The sequence below is a fragment of the Spermophilus citellus genome (assembly GCF_964194105.1).
Source record: "Spermophilus citellus genome assembly, chromosome: 11".
In the NCBI taxonomy this organism is placed as follows: domain Eukaryota; kingdom Metazoa; phylum Chordata; class Mammalia; order Rodentia; family Sciuridae; genus Spermophilus; species Spermophilus citellus.
The window spans coordinates 43,200,737-43,223,708 of NC_138192.1; the positions used below are offsets into that span (position 1 = coordinate 43,200,737).

The 22,972-nt window shown below is 36.5% G+C and overlaps 1 protein-coding gene across 1 annotated transcript in view; it reads left to right on the top strand.

The window, feature by feature from the left end:
- THSD7B (thrombospondin type 1 domain containing 7B) overlaps window positions 1–22,972 on the top strand; it is a gene marked incomplete at its 3' end in the record, with an annotated part of 851,308 nt that overhangs the window by 349,183 nt on the left and 479,153 nt on the right. Inside the window, exon 6 of the mRNA XM_081262010.1 lies at window positions 22,614–22,769. Coding sequence (XP_081118136.1) covers window positions 22,614–22,769 — 156 coding nt within the window. The remainder of the gene's footprint in view (window positions 1–22,613; window positions 22,770–22,972) is intronic.

Below are 22,972 nucleotides of genomic sequence, written 5' to 3' on the forward strand. Positions count from 1 at the left end.
TGATCCTATATATTACCTAGCAGATCTTCAGTATTGCTTTTTTTTTTTTGTCCCGTCATTCAACATCATTTTCTCCATCTAGTACATGTTGCGTATTGTTATGTTTCTTTCCTTTCCTTTCCTTTTAAGCTTAAAGTATAGTCTATAATTATTTGTTGGGTGTTAAGTGCTGAGTTAATGTGCAACTTCTACCAAATTGTCATGTTGCTATTGGTTAAAGGTCAGTAACATATGATCAAGGAATTATTTCAAGTCATGCTAGCTCAGTTGCAATTAGTCAACACTATTTTCCTAACAAATCATGTGAGAAACACCTTTGCTGATAAATTTCATGTCTTAAAAAAGAAAAAAAAATGAATAAATAATGGGAGGATCTGCTATTCTGGCTCTAAACGAATGTAATTATGAGGCAGTTTGGATTGTGTGCAGAGCCAATGTGACATGAATGTGAGTCTACTCACTGGGACCACAGGTAATATGCTGCAATCGTCTGAGGAGGGTATCTAATTAAAGCAGGCATCTGGTATTTTTAGTCCTTTGAATGCTAGTTATAGAATCTCCAACTCCCCACGTCAAGCCCTTAAGCAGTTTGCCAGCCAATGAGCTGCAGTTAGTAGGTGGTGAAGAGTTGAGCCTCCCCCGGACTGCACTTTGATTGATGCAGATATTGCATTGGCTTCAGTGATCTATTAAGATGCTATAGGAAGCCCTTCACACTACAGGGCTCTTGCTGAGATGCCCCACTGGCAATTTCTTCCTTTGATTTAAGAGAAACTGCCTTTAAAAGCAAGTATCTCCAGTGAACAGATAATACAGTATGTCAAATACCTTATGGCGTTACGTGTCAAGGATACTTAAATTTGAACTAGTTCAATGAGGCTACATTCTATTTAATTTTATTTTTTCCTGTTGGATTTTATTTATAAAAGAAATGTATTGTTATAAAATTTTACATAGAGTACATATAGTATATAAAGTTTAAACATTCCTTTCAAGTCTGCCCCAATAATATCAGGAATACTTATTGTAAATGAATTGGCATAAATACTTCCTGGTCTGGTTTTGCATCTCTCTCTCTCTCTCTCTCTCTCTCTCTCTCTCTCTCTCTCTCTCTCTCACACACACACACACACACACACACACATACATAAGTGTGCATATAGTATAGTCCTCCATATCTTTAGGTTTTACACCTGTGTATTCACACAAATCAAAAATACTTTAAAAAGATTTGATTGCATTATTAAACATGTACAGTTTTTTCTTGTTATTTCTTAACAATATAGTATAATAATTAGTTACATAGCACTACAATGTATTAAGTATAATAATAGTCTAGATATGATTTAAGATTATGAGAGAATCACACAGGTCATATACAAATACTGCACCATTTTATATAAAGGTCTTGAATGTCCATGGATTTTGATTGGGGTGGGGGGTCCTACAGGATACCCATGGGGTCAGTTTATCAAAAATCAAGTTGCCACTTGTCCCACCCCCCATGTAACTTAGTATGTACAAACCTCATTATAGCAGTTGTTTAATGTCCATGTATGGATGATATTAATTGATTTGATCATTTCCATTTAGAAGGCTCTTTAGGATTTTTTTTCCTTGTAACAAATAGTGTGTTGTAGGGCATCTAGCTATTCTCAAATAATATTGAAGAGAACATCTTTCTACTCCATGTTTCAAAAGTCAATATTGTAATACGATCCCTTGGCATGAACTTGTTGGATATGAGCACTTCAAATTTAAGGAAGACATTTCCAAAATTTCTTTTAAAAATGTTGTGCCATTTAAGTTTCTTTTACAGTGGCAAGGCATGGCAGTTTCTTCACTTTCTTGCCTGTGCTAAATATTTTAATTAAAAAAATACCCACTGATTAAAAAAGAAAATTGGAGTCTTACGCTATTTATAGTTTATTTTCAGTATCTTTTTTTGGTAGTTAATTTATCCAATAAATATTTATTGAGACACACTCTATGGTAAAAAAGCTATTTTAGGCCCCTAGAATATAACAACAAAGCAATCAAACTCATTTTTGTAGTACAAAATTTTGATGAAAACAGAGAGGAAAAATGGATAATTAAGGACAAAATAGATATCAAGGGCTGATAATTGTCTGGAAGAAAAATAAAACATTTTCAGAGAAAAGAGAAAATAATAAGAAAGAGTTGAGTGAGAGTGTGCCACTTTTAAGATGAAAGTTGGAAAAGTTCTTCCCTCTGTGGTGATATTTGACCTGAGATTTAAGTAAAGTAGGAGAGTGTTGCTCTCTGGGAAAAGTGTTCCAAGCAGAGAAAAATCAAGTGCAAAGAAAGTCCTTTGGCACCAGATACCAGGGTGCTTAGACTGTTCCCCAAGGCAGCACAGAGCTTCTCACAGGGTGGAGTGTGAGCCAAGGGAGGAGGGCAGGAGGTGAATCTGAGAGTCAGCCAGGGCCAGGGTCAGAGAAGGCAGAGATGTGTTAGCCAGACAGGGGTCTGACATTTCATGAGTGAGATGGGATGCCTGACTTCTCTGAGCTTTGTTGCAGCCCACTAGTGAACAATATGAATAATAAGCTCAGAAGCAGACAATAAAGAGAACATTTTAGAGAATTCACAAACAGAAATAAAATCAATAAAAATGTAGAAGTCAATAGAAGAGGTTTCTGGGGGTTAATGATGGGAGGGTTTGGGTGTGGTAGCACATGAGAACCTTGTGGTGATAGGACAGTTCTGTATAGAGATCCTGGTGCCAGTTACACAAATCTGCACAAGTGGTAACACTGCATAGAAACATATATATAAGAATAAGTCTGTCGATTGTACCAATGTCAACTTCCTCTCAATATCATGTTGTGGTTATAAAAGATGTTAACATGAAGGAAACTTGGTTTAAAGTATTTGGAAACTTCATGCACCTTATAACTTTTTGATAACTTCCTGTGAATATATAATTATCTCAAAATGTGAAAAAAAAACAAAGGTATCACCATGTGCCTACAATTCTGAATGAATTTGTCACAAAAAGTACTCCTGCTCTGGGACAGACCACCACTGCATGTCCCCATCTTTGGTACTTAGTTTCACAGAGTGGAATTTACATTTATTGTTTCTGACTCTCAGTCTTTTCTCCTAAATACTCAGGTACTAGATATGGTAAATCCAAGATTTAATGTAAATAAAGACATAGAAATAGCTTTAGTTTTTTAAAAAAATTTTTTTGTAGTTGGACATGTAACTTTATTTTATTTATTTGTTTTTATATGATGCTGTGAGGATCAAACCCAGTGCTTCACACAGGCTAGGCAAGCACTCTTCCACTAAGACACAACCCCAGCCCCATAGCTATACTTTTGTTTTAAGGTTTTAACCATAAACTTCCTACATAGAGTTTTATTACATATCACACTAAACATTCTGATAAACAATATTCCAATGATATTCTTTATCCAGAGAAAAAATTGTTATAAAATGTAGCAGATAATTTGTAAAAAAAATGTAAAGGCAGTTTCAGTCTATGTTCTGCTGTTTATAATAGAAACGATAGGCTGGCTGATTTATAATTACCAGTAATTAGTAACAAAAATGTTACTTCTCTGATAATAATAAATTACTGAATTATTTAGACAGAAATTTATTGGTTCACTGTTCTGGAACCTGGAGATTCCAGTAACAAGGGGCTGACCAGAGAAGGCCTTCTTGTTGTATCATAATATGGCAGAAGGGCAAGAGGTGGAGAATCATAATCAATCCCTGGCTGCAACAGTCCATACATGGATGATGGCATTAGTCCATACACTAGAAGGGGGGGCACTCATAATATGTCTTAAAGATCCCACCTCTGAGTGCTATCATAATGACATAAAATTTCAATATGAATTTGGAGAGGACATGTATATGACCATATTGTTAGACTCTGAGAAATTAAAGACAAAAATCTTACCTGTTATACTATCTTATGAATTCTTAGTTTTTATTTGATGTTCCTGAATTTTCTAGACAATAATCAGATATAGGCATCTATTCGTGTCTTCATATATGTACTTAGGGTATCTATCTTTTATCATTTAATATTTATAACTTTTGTCTTTTTTGTGTTATTGCCTTGGGTAGCAAATCTAGTAGTGTTAGGTTGTAGCATGTTAGCTGGTATTCCTTCTTTGTTTCTGAATTAATTACTTTTATACTTCTAAGTATGATTTGGTTGTGATATGTGTTAGATGGTGTTAACTAAGTAATGGTAGTTTTTTATTTCTTTAGGAGATTTGGGTGGTTAATTATTAATCATTGTGGAGTTAACAAGCAAATATGAGTTTTTGAGTTTACTCCCTCCATCTATAGATGCAGTAAATTACATCAATATATATCCCAGTATTGAAACCATCCTTGCATTTTTTGGTGGGTGAACAGTCTTTTATACTACCAAGGTATGTAGAGTTGGCCAAAGGCAGCAAGAACATTCTGGATTCCTGGAACCTTAAAAAATGAACCACCAGGGGGAAAAAGTCAGAACTGAATACCAGTTTCACAGTTAGGTCCCAGTTATTTCAGAATCAATTAGAATTTCTCACGACAGTCTTTCCTTCTCTGAACATCTACCTCATAAGCAGTTGGTACTATATGCACATGGATACTTGACCCTGTACGTGCTTTGTAGTAGAGCTCAGTTTTCATATGCAAATATAATTCTCCCAGCTATATTATAAGCTCACTAAGATTTTTATGCAGTCTCTTCTTTGTTACTTTGTAGCAGTGCCTAGAAAATGGACGGTCATTAATAATAGATGCTTTGCCTCAAGGAAGTAGGCAGAAGTGTGAAAGGGGAAATTTGTAGCTCACCACTTTAATTCCAATTATATCTCGGATGGCATGTCTTTTTTGACAGTGTTAAGGAGTCTTATTTGACAGTATATTAAGGAGGTATTTTCTGCTTTCAGAATATTTTCTTTTATGAACATATTCTTTCCTTTTACAATTACACTGTTTATTGCTAAGAGGTTACAAAAAGTAAGTGGCCCAATATGGGTACTTTAACACTTCCCTTCTTAAGTTTTTAGACTTTTGTATCATTAACCAATAAATTTATCATTCTGACCTTTAATCCATGCCTCTGTTAAACTCACTCTTTGTCCCTCTAGCCATTTTTTTTTCATTTTGAATTAGTATCTTATGTCTAAGATGCTGTTAGATTAATGCTGTTTTTATTGATGTGGGATTTTTAAAAATTTATTCATTTAATCTAATTTGTTATACATGACAGCAGAATGCATTTCAATTCATAATACATATATAGAGCACAATTTTTCATGTCTCTAGTTATACACAAAGTAGAGTCACACAATTCATGTCTTCATATATGTACTTAGGGTAATGATGTCCATCTTATTCCACCATCTTTCCTACTCCCTTACTCTCCTTTCCCTTTGCCCTATCCAAAGTTCTTCTTTGAAGGTCTTGTAGAACTCAGCTATTTATCCATTTGGTTCTGGGCTTCTCTTGGTTGGTAGACTTCTGACGGCATCTTCTCTTTCATTGCTTGAAATTCATCAGTTTAACTTGTGTATATTGTCCTGATTTAGTTTTGGTAAATCACAGGATTCTAGAAATTTGTCGATGTTGTCGATATTTTCTATTTTATTGGAGTATGCAATGAATGGTCTTCTTAGCACTGCCTTCATAGTGTCCCAGAGATTTTGATATATTCTATCAGTGTTCTCATTTACCTCTAAGAATTTCTAAATCTCCTCTTTGATGTTTTCTGCAATTCATTGTTCATTCAATAGCATATTAGTCTCCACATATTGGAGTAGCTTCTACTTTTTATTTTATCATTGATTTCTAATTTCATTTCACTATGATCTGATAGAATGCAGGGTATTATCTCTATTTTTTTTGTATTTGCTAAGAGTTGCTTTGTGGCATAATATATGATGTATTTTAGAGAAGAATCCATGTGCTTCTCAGGAGGATGTGTATTTTCTCATTGATGGATGAAATATTCTATATATGTCTGTTAAGTCTAAGTTATTGATTGCATTATTGAGTTCTGCATTTTCTTTTTTTAACTTTTGTTTGGAAGATCTATTAATTAGTAGAAGTCACCCAGTATTATTGTGTTGTGGTCTATTTGACCCTTGAAATTGAGAAGAGTTTGTTTGATGAACGTAGATGCTCCTTTTGGGGGGCATATGTATTTATAATTTTTATGTCTTATTTATGTATGGTTCTCTTAAGCAGTAATGTCTTTTTTTATACCTTTTGATTAACTTTGGCTCAAAGTCCACTTTATTTGATATGAACATGGAAACCCCTGCTTATTTTCACAATCCACATAAGTGGTGTGTTTTCTCCCAACCTTTCACCTTCAGTCTGTAGATGACTTTTCCTATGAGATGAGTCTCTCGAAGGAAGCATATTGTTGGGTCTTTTTTTAAGATCCAATCTTCCAGTCTATTTATTTCTTTTGATTGATGAGTTTAGGTCATTAACATGTAGGGGAATTATTGAGACATGATTTGTATTTCCAGTCATTTTTGTTTATTTTTGGTATTTAACTTCACTTGGTTTTTCCTTTGATTAGTTTTTCCTTTACTGTAATACCTCCATTTACTGATTTTCATTGTTGTTTTTCATTTCTTCCTCATGGAATATTTTGCTCAGGATGCTCTGTAGTGCAGGTTAGTTGCAAATTCTTTTAACTTTTGTTTATAATGAAGGCTTTTATTTCATTATTAAATCTAAAGGTTAATTTTTCTGGATATAAAATTCTTGGTTGACATCCATTTTTCTTTCATAGCTTGGTATACGTTATTACAGCTTTCACTGTCTGGGCTGAGAAATCTGCAGAGATCCTTATTTCTTTCCCACTATATGTAATCTGATTTCTTTCTCCTGTGGCTTTTAAAATTCACTCCTTATTCTGTATGCCTGGCATTTTCATTATAATGTGCCTTGGCATAGATCTGTTGTGATTTTGTACATTTGGTGTCCTGTAAGCCTCTTGTATTTGATTTTTCAATTCATTCTTCATGTTTGTAAAATTTCTGATATTATTTCAATGCATAGATTGTTCATTCCTTTGGTTTGTAACTCTATGCCTTCCTCTATCTCAATAATTCTTAAATTTGATCTTTTTATATTGTCCCTTAATTCTTGAATATTCTGCTCATGGTTTCTTACCATCTTCACTGTGTGGTCAACTTTATTTTTGATATTATATATTTTGTCTTCATTGTCTGAGGTGCTGTCTTCCAAGTGATCTAATCCGTTGGTGATGCTTTCTATTGAGTTTTTGTTTTATTGTTTCCTTCATTTCAAGGCATTCTGTTTTTGTTGTTTTTTTTTTTTTTTTTCAGAGCCTCTATATTCTTATTGAAGAAATCTTTGGTTCCTGTACTTGCTTATGTAGCTCTTTATCAAAATGATCTTTTGTTGCCTCTATTTGCTTTCTTATATCATTCTTTAATTCACAGAACATTTTAATTATGTGTATCCTGAACTCCTTCTCTGTCATTTCTTCTGTGCTTGCCATGGATTCTAATAATGCAGTATTTTGGTTTGTTTGGGACACTTCCTTTTCTTGTTTTTTCATGTTGTTCATGTGTCTTCCCTTCTAGTACTGCAAATATGGGGTGTTACAGTTTTTACTCTATAGGCTTATAGTGTCCCTGCAGGGTTTCAATACCTCCCCTTTAAGGGGGAAATCAATATTAACAGATCCTATCACAAACAATATACAGCCTTAAACCAAATTGCTGCTATTAAGACATTTACCGTTTTGTCACAATATTATGGAAATGATGAGTTCAGTTATCATCTACTATATAAACAATAGGTTTGAAAAAGGGACCACAGTTTCTGATGGTGGACAAACAGAACCAGGGATGAGGTGTAGGATGGTATGTTAAGGGTGTAGAAGATGAGGATATAGAGTTATTAGATCTTAGGAAGTGTGAAAGAGGAATCTAAAGAAGTTGGCTAGTACAGGAGAAAAGAAAGTGATTTTCGGGAGACAAGTATAAAAACAAACATAAAAATTAAGAAAAATAAGTTATGTACAAATAGGAGATAAAAGCATATACAACACAACTGTAATGTACTATTCAGACAACCCAGTCCTCAGTAGCCTAATTCTTGAAAAGTACTTGGTTTCACAAGTATTGGGGATGCGAGGGCAGGAAGAGAGAAAAAAAAAATATTTGAAGGAAAATATAAGGAAATATAAGGAAAATATAATTGTTTTTATTGGAGTTCAGTATCTTTGCTGCTTTCCTTCTCATCCAATAGGTGGGCTTGTCTGTTGTTTGCTGGTATCTCCACCCTCAGGATGGTGAAGGTTATTAGGATCAGAGTGTTGGTCCAAGGATCTCCTTTGAGGCCCGCTTATGGATGTTGGCACCTGGTCTTATCTCCTTTATCACCTGTAGACCTCACAATTCCTGATCTTTAATTTAGTCTCTAAATTATATCTCAATCACCCCTTCCCTTTCTGCTTCCCAATCAGGAACCTCTCTCTCCAGAGGTCTTGTGGGCTGTGCTCTGGGGGCTACGGTGCACCTGTCATGGAGAGCTGTTTTGTATTGGGTAGTTCAGGACTGGCTGGGCCAGGTTAGTGGTTGCCGGGGGGAGAGGATAGAGTTGGAGACTATAGGTACCTTGATACTGCTTCTAGGCCACAGCTGGTGTCCCAAGCTGGGAGTTGCCCAGCTAAAGATGGCGACAAAGGTGTCCCAAGATGGAGGTGGCTGCTTTCAGAGATGGGTTGTCGGGTCAGGTCAGGCCAGGTGGTGGCATTGGGTGGCATGTTCAGAGATGCAGCTCTGTAGTACGCAGTGTTGTGGCTGGTGGTTGTCTCCAGACCCTATCCTGTGTCCCTAGGTACAGGTGACCACGTGTAGGGGACTGTGGTAGTGACGGCAGTGTCCCAAGATGGAGGCGGCCAAGGGAGCCCTATGTTGGTAGATGGGGGTCAACTTGGGAGTGGTGGCTGGAGGTCCTGTGTATGAGCAGTGACTGGGTGTCCTGTATGGGAGTGGTGGCTCTAACAATAGGATATTTCATAAAATGGAATCATGATTCCTGCATGAGTATGTGGTCTGGGATCCTGCGCAAGCACTGATGCTGGGGGTCCTGCTCAGGCACAGCCCAGGGTCCTGCACAAATGAACAGCTGACAGGGAGCAACTGTGTGGGGTCCTCTAATAACTTGCAGAGAAACAGAATTCCTATTGCTTGAATTCCAGGTCACGGAGTGACACAGAATGCAGCCTCTCTCTAACCCACCAGGGATTTTTTTTTTTTTTTTTTTTTTTGCCTAGTCATATGATTTGGTGGTGTTACATCTCTCTGATATATTCATATATATTAAGATAATTATACTTTTCAAAGTTCTGGATTAATTTTAAAACAAGTCTGAACTCAGAAATGCATGCCTATATGGGTGCCTTCTAATTTTCAGATGGTACTTTTAAACCAATCTGACCTTGAAATGGACATGGCCTGTGGCTGCATACGTGAGTCTCTAGTTGAATTAGAAAAAGTGTTCCCTCTTGGTCGAAGCATTAGAAAGAGATGGACACAAACTAGCCATCACAGCTTGGCAAGAAGAGAGTGGGCTGGATTTCAACCTCTGATTGTCCCTGTGCCTTGGTAATGTTTTATAGGCCCAACCTGTACCACCATGAGTGGTACCCTGTCTGTGTGGATTTTCAGTCATTTTCATATTCTTTCAGTTGTGCATCACATCTTTGCTGTCACATTTCCCTTCCCCCTCCATTTTGTTTTAGCTATCTGAATTAGGATTATGAATTCAGATGACCATATTAAATTCATTATTTTTTGAGTGCTGACTATCTGCTTGTCAGAATTGGAATGAGCTGGATTTCACAAGATGAGCAAGAGAGAGTTCCTGTGTTATAGGGGGATCTGCTTCAATGTATATGTTACTGTCTAACTATCTACATAGTGTACATAGCATTTCACCATAGATATAATGTTTATTTTAAACTGTTTACTTTAAAAAAAGCAAGTAATTTTTTTCTTGGTCATAGGCACTTGACTAGCTGAAAACATGCTAATAATGATTCTCTGGTAGAAGTAAATGAACCAGTCCTAAAAACAGTTTTTGCACCCTAATTGGGAAGGGAAGAAGTGCTGTTTCATGGAGAACATCATTATCTGCAAGATAAAATATGCCCTGAGTGTATGTGAAGTATAGGCTGAATTGGGGTACTCTAGGATAAATTAACATTTCAATTTTAATATGTTTTGAACAAAAGGCAGTATGAATGTATGAACTAATAAGCATCTGGATAGGGAGGTTGAGACTATTTCTTACACTAGCTGTTGATCCCAGACAAGTCGTATGACCACTAAATGCCTTGAGTTTCTCAGCTGTAACAATAGGATATTTCATAAGATGGAATGATGATCTTTTTCTTTCTAAGATTCTAAAAGGTAGCACATTCCTATGGGGAAAGATGTTCCAGGGAGGCTACCACTTTCTTTAGGATCTAATTGTTACTCTTTGAGACATAAAGCTTCTTGTGCCAAGCAAGCGTCAATCAGATAAGCTTTAACTACATCCTTTTCCTTGAAAAATATAGCAGTAGATGTCAGGTTATTTAGTATTATGGATAAAACAATCTAGATGAAAGTGACTGATATGATTTCTTGATGATGTTAAGAAGCCAAGATTGGCTCTTGCATGTTGGCTGACAGGATGTGGTTCTGTCTTATTTTCAAGATAGACATTGTTAAACAGCATGAATGGTTCAATAGGAGTCCATGTTGTGTTTGGATTCTGCAGGACTGGATTGGAGGCAAGATGGTTTTGGACAGAGGCTCTCAGATGAGGTGCTTGATCATCTGTATCCCTCACAGGGAGACCCAGAAATCTCCCTGACTTTCATTTGAGCAGAGTTCTTTATTGTAGAGATCTTGATCTGACAAAGGCCTGAAAATTATCTGATACAAGACTACTATTCAGGGTCCCCCCATTCCAATTATGAGGTATAATAAGCGTATCTAATTTTTGAGCTACATTTGTTTGAACAAAAAAAAATAGTTGTTGAGAGTACCACAATTTAAAAAAAAAATAATAAAATGGTAGCTGCAGCTGTATCACTTTTTATGTTATAAAAGGTCTGCATTACCTTGAAAAGTTCAATTCACCTGCCCTTTTAAAAAAGGGTAAATAACACTGGCAGAATTAATGCTTACTTGAATTTGAGAACTTATAAATACATTCATTATGCTTTAATATAAAATTATCTAAGTGCAGTTTGAAATAAAATAATTATTATTCTTTCATTATTTTTATGCTTTCTCTCCAAAATTAAGATTTTAAGAGATACTTACAACATTTTAAAATTTAAATAATTTTTGCTTTGATATATACAAAGTTAGAGTCTGCAACTTCGCAAGATAGCTTTTTGTAACATGACAGCTACTTAAGCTAAAAAAATCCATAAAATTCTGCAGCCTAATAGTTATTTATTAGCCTTATTCTCCATGTGCATCAGAATTCTACCAGAAAATACCATATCTTACCAGTTAATGTTCTGTCTCCTGCTCATTACAGTGAAAATATCAGTAGATTCTAACTTCAAGCAAAACACAGCTATTGAGAAACACCATAGTCAAATTAAAAGGATGCTTTCAGCCTATTCTCATGGAAATGTGCAATGAAATCCCAGAGCTTCCCATCCCTAGCTTGAAGGATAAGGAGATAGAGAGAGAAACTGACCTCACTCTCTCTGGGTTCGAGTCTTACCTCTGCCATTTACAAATTATAGAAATTTGAATAGAATTTTTAAACTTTAGTTTTTTTATTGGAAACTGGAGATACTATTTGTACTCTTCTCATAGAGTTGTTTTATTAACTAAATCAGATTCTATTTGTAAATTGCTTAGCATATAAAGCATTCTATATGTGTTTCAGCCCATTCTTTCTCAGTGGGGGAAAGATATCATCCCCAAAGAGACAAAAATTGATTTTTAAGGTGAAATAAAATCTTACACCTTTTATATTTAAAGCATAAGTATACTTTTTTATATGCAGATATAAAGTATATCTGTATTGTAAACATGTCAGGAGGCAGGGAGAGATTATTATGGAAAAATGTTTATAAAGACTCCTTTGGGACTAGATAATGAAACAAAGGTAAGAAGCACTGTATGGTCTAATCTATTTATTTTATTGAAGCTCTGTTGCTCAGAGATTTGTTGGGTTCACACAGGTAGTAGCAGACTCTGTGTATAATGGGGTTTTAATTAAAGTATTTTGCCAATTGGCCTTTTAAAATTATACATTATAAATTATTCAGAGGATTGACTCTCCAACTTGCTAATCATAAATATTTTGAAAAACCATGAATTCTTGTACTCTGCCTCATTCTGAACCACCATTCTCTCTTGGTTCCATATTAGGTTACATTGTTGTAGATGGGTTGAGAGTTGCCAGTATTGGCCTTGACATACTGAAGAGCTATACAAAGGAAGGCTTATAATAAATGAACGGGCCCAGAGGAAGTAGCTTTCATCTATTTTTGCAAAGTAGGGGCTTTGGTTTGTAATTTTTCTAAAAACTACACCTTTTCAGATAAAAAATTTATTATGTAGTTCCTCATTCTAAAGAATAAATTATTCTTCATTTTGAAAATTGTTGAAGAAAGCCCTTGTTCCTGTCCCTACTGGTGAATCTCATGAGCCTTCCTTTGAAGTTGAATTAACTTGTTCAGTCCAAATTGATTTGCAAATTTAAAGTAACACATGCCAACAAGAACATCAGGTACAGTGAGGTTTTCTGTTTCCCCTCTTTTAAAAAAAAAAGGTTTGTGTACATATTTACTGTAGAGACTCAGTTCTTTCTGGACTTTTAAAGTAATCATTGCATGTCTCTTCTACCCAGCCTCCAGCCCCCTGCCACCCCTTAGGAAGAACTTTAAGCTTTAGGATTTGTGGTGGTGTTCTTGGGGGACAGTGTTGATCAAGAATGTGGATTTCTTACCTAAACCATGTTTTTTTGTATTTTTTAAAAACTATCCATTCTTCATTGCAGTTTCTGCCTATTGGTCTTAGGGACATATTACTGTCACTTCTGTCCATTCTCAGGTGATGATGGGAAAAAAATTTATGCAAGCGATAAGATCTGTGTCTGGTGAAAGGTGAGTTTTGAAACTAGGTATCACCCCTTCCCTAGCTTCAGTGGTGCCTTAATTGGTTTGTTTGGTAATTGGCACTTTCAGCGAGACTTTAGTGTAAAGGGAGAGGCTTGTAATGGATTTTTATCATTAGGAATTGTCCTAAAACTAAATTTTATTTCATTCTTAAAAATATTTCATTGTTTATTGGTACAGTATAACTGTACATAAAAGTGGGATTTATTATGACATATCTGTACATGCACATAATATGATTTGATCAATCTTATTTCCCATTTAAAATGAGAAGAACAGTTATAAGCCAGTTACCTCTACTCTTTCCTAAATTATTAGGAAAAACTGTAAGTAACTTTCAGAATCACAACAAAAATATCCATCTAGATCCTCATCTTCCTTTAACAACATACTCCTGAGATTTGGCATTTACTGTTGATATTTTTCAATGTTTGTTTTACCACATTTCAAAAATTTTTTGGAGTGGGGTGAGGTTTTACATGCCTGTAATCCCAAATACTCAGTATTCTCAGGCAGAAGGATCATGAGTTTGAGGTCAGCCTGGGGAACTTAGCAGAGTCTGTCTCAAAATTAAAAATAAAAAAGAGTGGGGATATAACTCAATGGCAGAGTGCTCTGGATTTAATCCGTGATAACACACACACACACACACACACATGCACATACACGCACATACACACAAATTAGAAGTAGATACAATGTTTATTTTTTCCTAATTATTGCTATAACTGGAGTTTTTTCTATCATGATCTTTATTGCAAATACAAAGCCATTGTATAGTATAATACTAAAGGATATAGGTTATTAAGAGCCCTGGACCTGTGTTTGTCACTTATTGTCCTTGTCATTTTTGACAAATAATTTATTATCAGTCATTGCCTCTACAATGAAATGATAATTGTAGTTACCTTAGAGTGTCTGTGACGATTAGAGAAATTGAATTTAAGTACATAGCACCGTGCCTAGCACCAAGTGCATTGTCAGTGTTTATTAGCTGTTATTATTAACATTAATCAGTTAAATAGGTATTTTGTTCATTCCTGGGAAGACTGGCTCTCATTTAGCTCTTGTCATTGTTCCTGTGGAAAATGAATTCGAGCTTTCAAAGCACTGGGTATAAAAAGGAATCTTGGTCTAAAACACTTTAAAAGCTACACTTCCCTGACATTACATATTTCTGCCATTGATGTCTCTGAAGATAACTCTGTTCTTTTACCTGCTTTTCTGCCTTTCCACCTTTTCTCTTTGCCCTGACCACTTCCCCATCTCTCACTTACCTCCCTTCCCTTCACTCTCATCAATAATGGTATTTTTAACTTTGTCCAGTATAAAAGATGCCATTTAGGTCAGCTGTTATTCTTCCCATCCTCTCCTTATCCTCCTTTTAGCCCTTAGCTGAAGGTCCATGAAGCAATCCAGAGGAACTTTTCAAAAGAGAACCAGAAGGGAGAATCTCTAATAGAAATAGATAAATATAGGACTTAATGTTACAATATTTCTTATTTAATTATCTAATTGTTGGCTGTTGAGTTTAATTGCTTTGTAAAATTGCATGCATATTTCATTTATTTGGACTTTTTTTTTAATTGTAAACATTGTTTTTCCATCTTTGCCTATAATGTTGGTACTTGGTAGCGCAGGGAATTCACTAGTCAATAGGCATTTTCTAATTGGCTATATGATATGAATGAAATTTGGAAACTTTTTGAAATGTATCCAAATTTCACATAATTATTTCTAATTGCAGGAATTATTTTTAGGTATTAAATCTGCTGTGCACACACGCATCCTGCCAAATTGTACTGTGCATTACTTTGCCAAGAGAGTCACAATATGGCTAAAATTAAGTTTTATTAAGTGTAATAGGATGAGTTGAGATTTAATTCTTTAAGCTGACTATAAGTGCTAGAAGACAGATTGGCTTTTATTTTATCCACTAAGTTAAAAGAATGATACAGTATTTGCAAATCCCTGTGGCAAAAGGCAACTGAAATAATGCATGAAGCTTTGTGAAGGAAAATAGCTTTATGGTTAAAATTGTAATATTATTTATCTTTCCCTTTCACCCAGTTGACTCCTTCAGTCTGTAGAAGAGGCCTATTTATTTTAGCAGTAGGTGGATTGAGTTTCTGCCAAGTCAGTGTACTCCCTAAATGAATATGTCAGAGACAATATTGTTTCTCAAAAATCATTTAGAAAGCAGCATTTTTACATAAGTAGGCGCTTTCATTAGTTTTGAATTAAATTTGAGCAATTGCTGCTTCTATTATGGTTGTTTCTCAGGGAGTCCATGGAAGGAGGGCGTCCTGAGTCCTTGAGTGAGAATTTTCTTTGGGGCTTATCGTGCCTGGATTTGATTTGGAAAATTGAAATGAATATAACTCCTTTGTCTAAATTCTTTGTGGAGGTTGGTGTTACTCATGAAATCAAATATCTTATAGGAAGTCAACTGAAAATAGGTTTTATTTGTAGAATTATTTAGGTCTTGCTAGTATAGAAAATGGGCAAAGTAATACAGGTTTTGGGGGCTCCCAAGAAGTGTCATTACCTTTATTTCTTTTCATTCCTATCTCCTTGAAAATGCTGGGAGTGAGGGTTGGAATCAGTATCTTGTGACTAATTCCTCAACCATCTTTAAGAAATTTCTTCCTGTCCTGAAGGAAATATGAGTTCCATTATGACAGAATTACCTCAAACGCTTTCTGAATTTTGAAAGACTGACTTGATTTTTCATTCAGTAATAGATATACCAAGAAATAAGAAAGTGCCCTTGACTCCTCTAATAACTATTTTTGCTTTAAGCAAATATGACTCATTATGTATAAACTAAAAAAGTGATATGTCAGTATTAATTAAAATTAACTAAATAATAATACTGTCCAGTTTTATTTGAATATCTTTTTGAGGAGTTAAAAATTAGATCTTACAAAATGTCGATCAGTAGGGGTGGGAATGGTATCCTCTTATTGAATCTTTGGCAACTTAACTTTGTTAATGCAAATTAGTTTGGATTAGAGCTTGATTTAATTTCAAAGAATAAAATGTGAAGCTTCTCATTTATCTTTACAGTTGCAATAGTGCTAATGATCACAACAGGCATTTTTCTTCTTAATTACAATTCAGTTTGTTTGAATTTGTGTGCTCATCTGAAATCACCTTGTCCTTGAAAATCATGAACTTTGTTCATTTCTAGGATTAAGAATAGTATTATATATTTCCAATGTCGAACATATCACCTACCTAGCATATTTTGCCCCTTGTTAATTAACATTCTTTGAGTCGTTCATTATTTAAGGTGACTTTGCAATCATTAGTACCAGACTTCAACGTTTCTTGTAAGACAGGTCAATTTAATCATTTTTTATTGCAAATGAAAAATTCCAGGCTAGCCCCTAAAATATCCAAAATATTAATGACTATGGCAGATGTGCAATCACTTATAATATTAAAATATATTTCTTAGCATTTAGAAAGATGCTGCTATGTAGTAATCTGAATTTATTCAAGTGATGAGTTATTTTAGTAGTTTAATACTTTTTGACCATAAGAAATCTCTAAGGGAAGGGACATTGCTGTCTACAAAATCTAGATAGCCTATGAGAACTCAAATAATTGCTTACCTAGTCCAGCAGGTGGTCAGTGCAGGAATAATAGAAGGCTTCAAGGAGACAGGGTCAGAAAGGCGTATAATCTGGAGAAAGGTGTATATCACAGACCTGCCCTCAGTAGGTGTGCTTATTGAACAGGGATTCGTTGCATCAGAAAAGACAGAATTATTTATTTATTTATTTATTATTTATATATGACAACAGAATACATTACAATTCTTATTATACATATAGAGCACAGGTTTTCCATATCTCTGGTTGTATACACAGTATATTCACACCAATTCGTGTCTTCATACCTGTACTTTGGATAATAATGATCATCACATTCCACCATCGTTAATAACCCCATGCCCCTTCCCTTTTACTCCAATCCTTCTGCCCTATCTAGAGTTCCTCTATTCCTCCCATGCTCTAGCTCCCTATTCCACTATGAATCAGCCTCCTTATATCAAAGAAAACATTCAGCATTTTTTTTGGGGGGGGAGGATTAGCTAACTTCACTTCGTATTATCTTCTCTAATTCCATTTATTTACCTGCAAGTGCTATGATCTTATTCTCTTTTATTGCTAAGTAATATTCCATTGTGTATATATGCCACATCTTTTTTTTAAATCTATTCATCTATTGAAAGGCATCTGGGTTGGTTGGACAGTTTAGCTATTGTGAATTGTGCTGCTATAAACATTGATGTGGCTGTGTCCTTGTAGTATGCTGTTTTTAAGTCCTTTGGGTATAGTCTGAGGAGAGGGATAGCTGGGTCAAATGGTGGTTCCATTCCCAGTTTATCAAGGAATTTCCACACTGCTTTCTATATTGACTGCACCAATTTGCAGTCCCACCAGCAGTGTATAAGTGTACCTTTTCCCCCACATCTTCGCCAATACTTATTGTTGTTTGTATGCATAATAGCTGCCATTCTGACTGGAGTGAGATGAAATCTTAGAGTGGTTTTGATTTTCATTTATCTAATTGCTAGTGATGATGAACATTTCAGAAAAGACAGAATTAACAGAAATAAAGCTATTAATAAAGTTTCATAGAACAGAATGCAGCTGAATAGAACCCCAGAAATTCTTACAACAAATATTATGACTGGCATTTTGCCAAGGGGAAATGAAGACTCAATAAAGAGTACACTGTGTAGAATATCCAACTCCTAGTGACTGGGGAATACCCAGACCCTATCCACCCACTGAGGTAGTTTTAACAAAACATGAATAGCCATGAGTAAAAAGGTTTAACTCTCATAGGAAGCAGAGCAAATTTTGGTCTCTCTCTTTAGTGGGGCAGGTCTGGGAAAGAGTGGGAGTTTTACACCAGCAATGTAGAAGGATTTAGATGTTGTTTGACAGATTAAATTAGATCTATATGATTCATGGATTCCTTAGACCTGTCATCTCACTGGATACCTTTGGTTGTAGTCATTGTAATTCCTAAACTAATTATCCATGGTACAGATGACCTCACATGTCCTGTCTGAAGCCATCATATTATGGAAGGAAAACCAAAGACAGGTGGAGGTGAGTTGGCTACTTGGGGCATGGCTCAGGTCTTGCTTTGTTATAGATGTGCTGAACATGGGGAAGCTACCCCAAGTCTTTGAAACTTAGTTTTTCAGTAAAATTGAATAGTTAAACTGAATTAGCTCTGAAGTTCCCTCCCAGAGCTAGCAGTCAATAGGTGTAGAAAGACCTCATAGTCACTTTTCTCTGCAAGATAACCCCCTAGGTAGAGGGAAATATGACCCTGGTAAGTGCTTTGTGACTTACTCATGATTTATTTCTAGAGCAAATGTAGCTTGAAGCAGAGATGGGACAAGGGTCTGTAATAAAGATAGTTTGACCCCAGCACATTGATTCAGTGTCTGTAGGAAGCATCTTAGACATATCACCAGGAACTAAGAAATTTATTGATATGGATTGAGATCCACAGTCCATCAATGCAGCAGGTGCTGAAAAGACAGGACTGCTCTGACAAATGGCTTCCCTTCTACCCCTGTGCCTCTAATCTGTCATTTGGTAGTCCCCAGGGATACCCCTTCCTGTTTTTTCTCAGCATATAGAGTCATTCCCTATTTTCAAATCTTAGGAATATCCTTAGCTGCAATGTCCAATTCTACTGGATGTCCAATTTTAGCTGTCAATTAGTAGAATTGACAGCTAAGCCTTCATCACCAGAGAGAAACTTAACTCCATAGTCCCTAATATTCCTCAATTTTCCTCCAAAAAATAAGTGGAATAAGCACGCTCTCAGTGTAGACACAGTGTCCTCAACAAATGCAGCTTCAAGACATGTTCCTCGGATGTTTTTCCAGATCTACTGCTTCCTGGAAGTCTTTCCTTCTCAGACACTCTGGGGGACTAAAATGAGATTGAGTATGAGTCTATTGTGTGCTTGGTAGTTGGTCTCTCTGGTGCATTGAATAGTTTCAACTGCAGGGTCCATCCTCAAAGGCAGAGGTTGTAGAGGCAGCTGGCTCCTAGGTCTTGGAGCTCAGAGGTTTGGGTAGTTCGGCAGACACTTAAATTTGTCTGATGTTGAAGGGAGAAAGCCATGGAAAGGTAAAGGGGCAGCAGTAGAGCTTTCTCATCCTGTTGGGTCTCCTGGACTCACGTGAGTATTGGTAACAACTCATGTGTGGGCTCCACTCAGACAAGGACTTTGTTTTACTCAGTATTGTGGATTCAGCAGCTAACTAACTGTTAACATATGGTATAAAGCAGGTCACTGGTTACTAACTTTTCTGAGACCAGTGAAACAAAACTGACTCTTATGAAACTCATTGCAGAAGCAGATTTATTACTCATAGGTAGACAGCAAGGAATAATAGAAACCTAAGATTTATTATAAGCCCGTCTGCGAGGTGCAGGAAGCCACCCACATGGATGTATTCTCAATTGTGCATGTCCGCCTTGAGTGGCAGATGAAGGATGCTCGAAAGTGGCCCATGCTGAGTTTGATATGCTGTGAGATACATGACATTTTGGGCTAACATTTTGAAGAACATATTATTGTTCTAGGGCAACTGGAATAGAGTATGGATTGTTCTGGCCAGCTCCCTTTTATTTCAGGATGTTTCACCCTAGCCTATTCTATATCTTTACTTAAGAACTATAATCAAGAAAGGATGAGCAAGAACTAGGTTAGTTTGGGGCTACCTAAAGAAGTGTACTGTAGGCACTTAAGTAATGTAGGTTGAATGACCAATGAGGAAGTCACATAGTAAGTCACATTGTTAAAAACACAAACTCACCAGTCACAGTGGTGCATGCCTGTAATCCTAGTGGCTTGGGTGGCTGAGGTAGGAAGATCGCAAGTTCAAACCCAGCCTTAGCAAAAACAAGTCACTAAGCAACTCAGGGAGAGCCTATTTCTAAATAAAATACAAAATAGGGGCTGGGGATGTGGCTCAGTGGTCAAGTGCCCCTGAGTTCAATCCCCAGTAAACCCCCTCCCCCCGCAACAAAAAAGAGCGCAGACTCTGGAGCTCAACTGCCTTGATCCAAATCCCAACCCCACCATTCACTAGCTGGGAATGTGGAAAAGTGAGCTAACATTTCAGTTCTTCAGATTCTTCATTTAAAAACCAGAGATAATAACTATATATCTCAGATAGAAGTTATTCAGATTAAGTAATTTAACATGTTATAGTGGTTATAACCAGAGTCTGATGGGCCTAGTAAATGTTTATTAAACAACTAGATTTCTCAGCTGATGAGTCCAACTTCCTTTTCCCTCTGTATCAAGGTTCTATTTTTAAATCAGATTTACATCACCATGACAAAGTACCTGACATAATCAACTTAAAGGGAGGAAAGATTTATTTTGGTACACTTTGAGAAGGTTCAGTTCTTGGTTGCTTGACCCTTTGACATTGGGTCTGCTATGAGGCAGAACATCATGGCGGGGAGTACATACTGATAACAAAGCCACTAATCTCATGTCAACCAGGAAGAAAAGAGCATGCCCCCAGTGACCTAACATCCTCTAAGTAGATCTTACATTCTAAAGTTCACCCCTTCCCAGTAGTGCCATGAGCTAAGGACCAAGCCTTCAATAAGTGAGCACTGGGTGGACATTTAAAACCATAACATCTCTGCCAATGTGCTACTTGACTTATTCTTTTAGGCTGAGAGGATACCACCCAAGAATGTCTGCTTTAGATGGCTGGAATTGAATGGCTTTACTCAAGGAATAACTGTCTTGCGTAATTTATCTTCCTTACTCAGCAGGAGATAATCATAAACTCTTCAACCATCTCTCAGGTTCTTCCTTAGGCATGATCGTTCATCCTCTTATGTATCAGTTCTGGCCACTGCAGCCTCTGTACCCCATAGTCATTTCCAGAACAGTCATTGTTTCATCACCTCCTGTCCTCCACCTCCTAGGTAACTGCCTTTTGCTTTCCCCTAATGTCTGTCCTCTCTCCACATGGCATGTAAATTCTAACATTTATATTGGTAATCTTGCTTTGCCTTTGCTTTCATATTAAGTCGGGTCAAATCCTTTTGGTAAACTTTAAAAAATAATTAATTGCAAACAAAACAGTATTTCCCCCCCACAACCTCATTGTTTCTTTCACCTTTGTGAGTAACTCAAGCTGCCTCATTGTTCATTAGAAAGACATTTTCCCCACAGGTTGTAACTTTTTCATCACAGTGTTTTGATTTTGCTGTTAGTTTGGTATTTGTTCGAAATTCTGCTGGCCAGAGCTGTGATTGATTGCCACCTTTACCAGATTTGACTCTTACACACATGGAAAGGGCAAGGGCACAGAGTAGAAGGTATGATTTACCACCTGATCATCTCATGCTAGTTTCCACCTTTGAGGTATTTATAATCCACTCTTCTAGGTGGAAATGACATGGAAAACATTTAGGCATAGTACAAGCCACTCTATAAGATAAAACCTTCTGGACTTAAGTCGTTTACTCACAAACTCAGAATCATCCCAAATATTCTTAACATGGGAATTACTTTATGCAAAAGTAGTTCATTCTGTGTTTGGCTATTCATTGCTTATCATTTTCAAGGGCCCCAACTCTATTATAATGTGCCCAAAGATGGGAATGGTATTCTCCTTCATCTGGGCTTTCTCAAGTTATTCAGAATGGGTGTCCATACAGAGGATGCTTGGTAAAAAGCACTGTGGACAGATGCTCACTGCATCCTGAAGGGACCAGATTCTTGGCCCAGAATGGATGCAGTTGCACATTAGAAAGAGCTGAGAGATCCTAGTTTTGTCCTTCCCTAGGAGGAGCCCTGCACCTCTGGGCAGCCTCACTAATGAAACTGATTTCCAGTGGCCAGGTCTGCAGTCACACAGCCTGATTTTTCTTCCTATTCTAAGAACCATTTTTCTTCTCTTTCTTCACCAGTTCCACCCCTCCAGGGAGTCACAGCAGTAGATTGGTTATGCTAAACTCTCCTCCTCAGGGGTTCGATTTTGATTTTTTTCACAGTGACCCAGTCATTTATATAGTCCAGATAGACTCATCTTGAAACTTCACAAAGCCATTTAATTTTGTTTTAAATCATAGCTCTGGATAATTTGTGTCTATGGTATTTCCAGTGCTCTCTTGCATTCCCAGGAAGTATTCTGTAATGCAGGAATCTCAAGTGCTTGCCCTCTGTTCCTGTCTTCTTTTCCTTTCTTCGCCCCAGATGCTAATAATGTATATGGGAGGGTGTTAATATTTAGTTTGTATATACTTTTTTTATTACCATGGAGCAAATGTGAGCAAAGTAGAAAAAAATACAGGTAAAGAGAGGAGCAATATTAAGGATATCCAGAATGTGTGACATGGGCCATTATTTTTTTGTCCTTCAGTCTTTAGACCTGTGGAAAATGCATTGTGTTTGGGACCTGCCCCCACGGCCTCTCAGCTTTGCAGTGTTCCTTGCTCTACAGACTGCATAGTATCCTCCTGGTCAGCCTGGGGCCTGTGCCTCCATGAAAACTGCCGTGATCCTCAGGGGAGAAAAGGTGAGTGCTTTGCTTGTGTGTGCTTCATTTACTTCCAGTGTACACACATTTATTCTGCTAGCTAAGTAGCTGATTAAGCCTGCTTAAGACAATATTTGTTTCTAAAATTTAGATAACTAGCTCAAGCCTAACAGCATTCAGGGAGGTAACTGGGGACATTTCTATGAAGCATAGAATCTGACCTTGATCAACTTTCCAGTTAG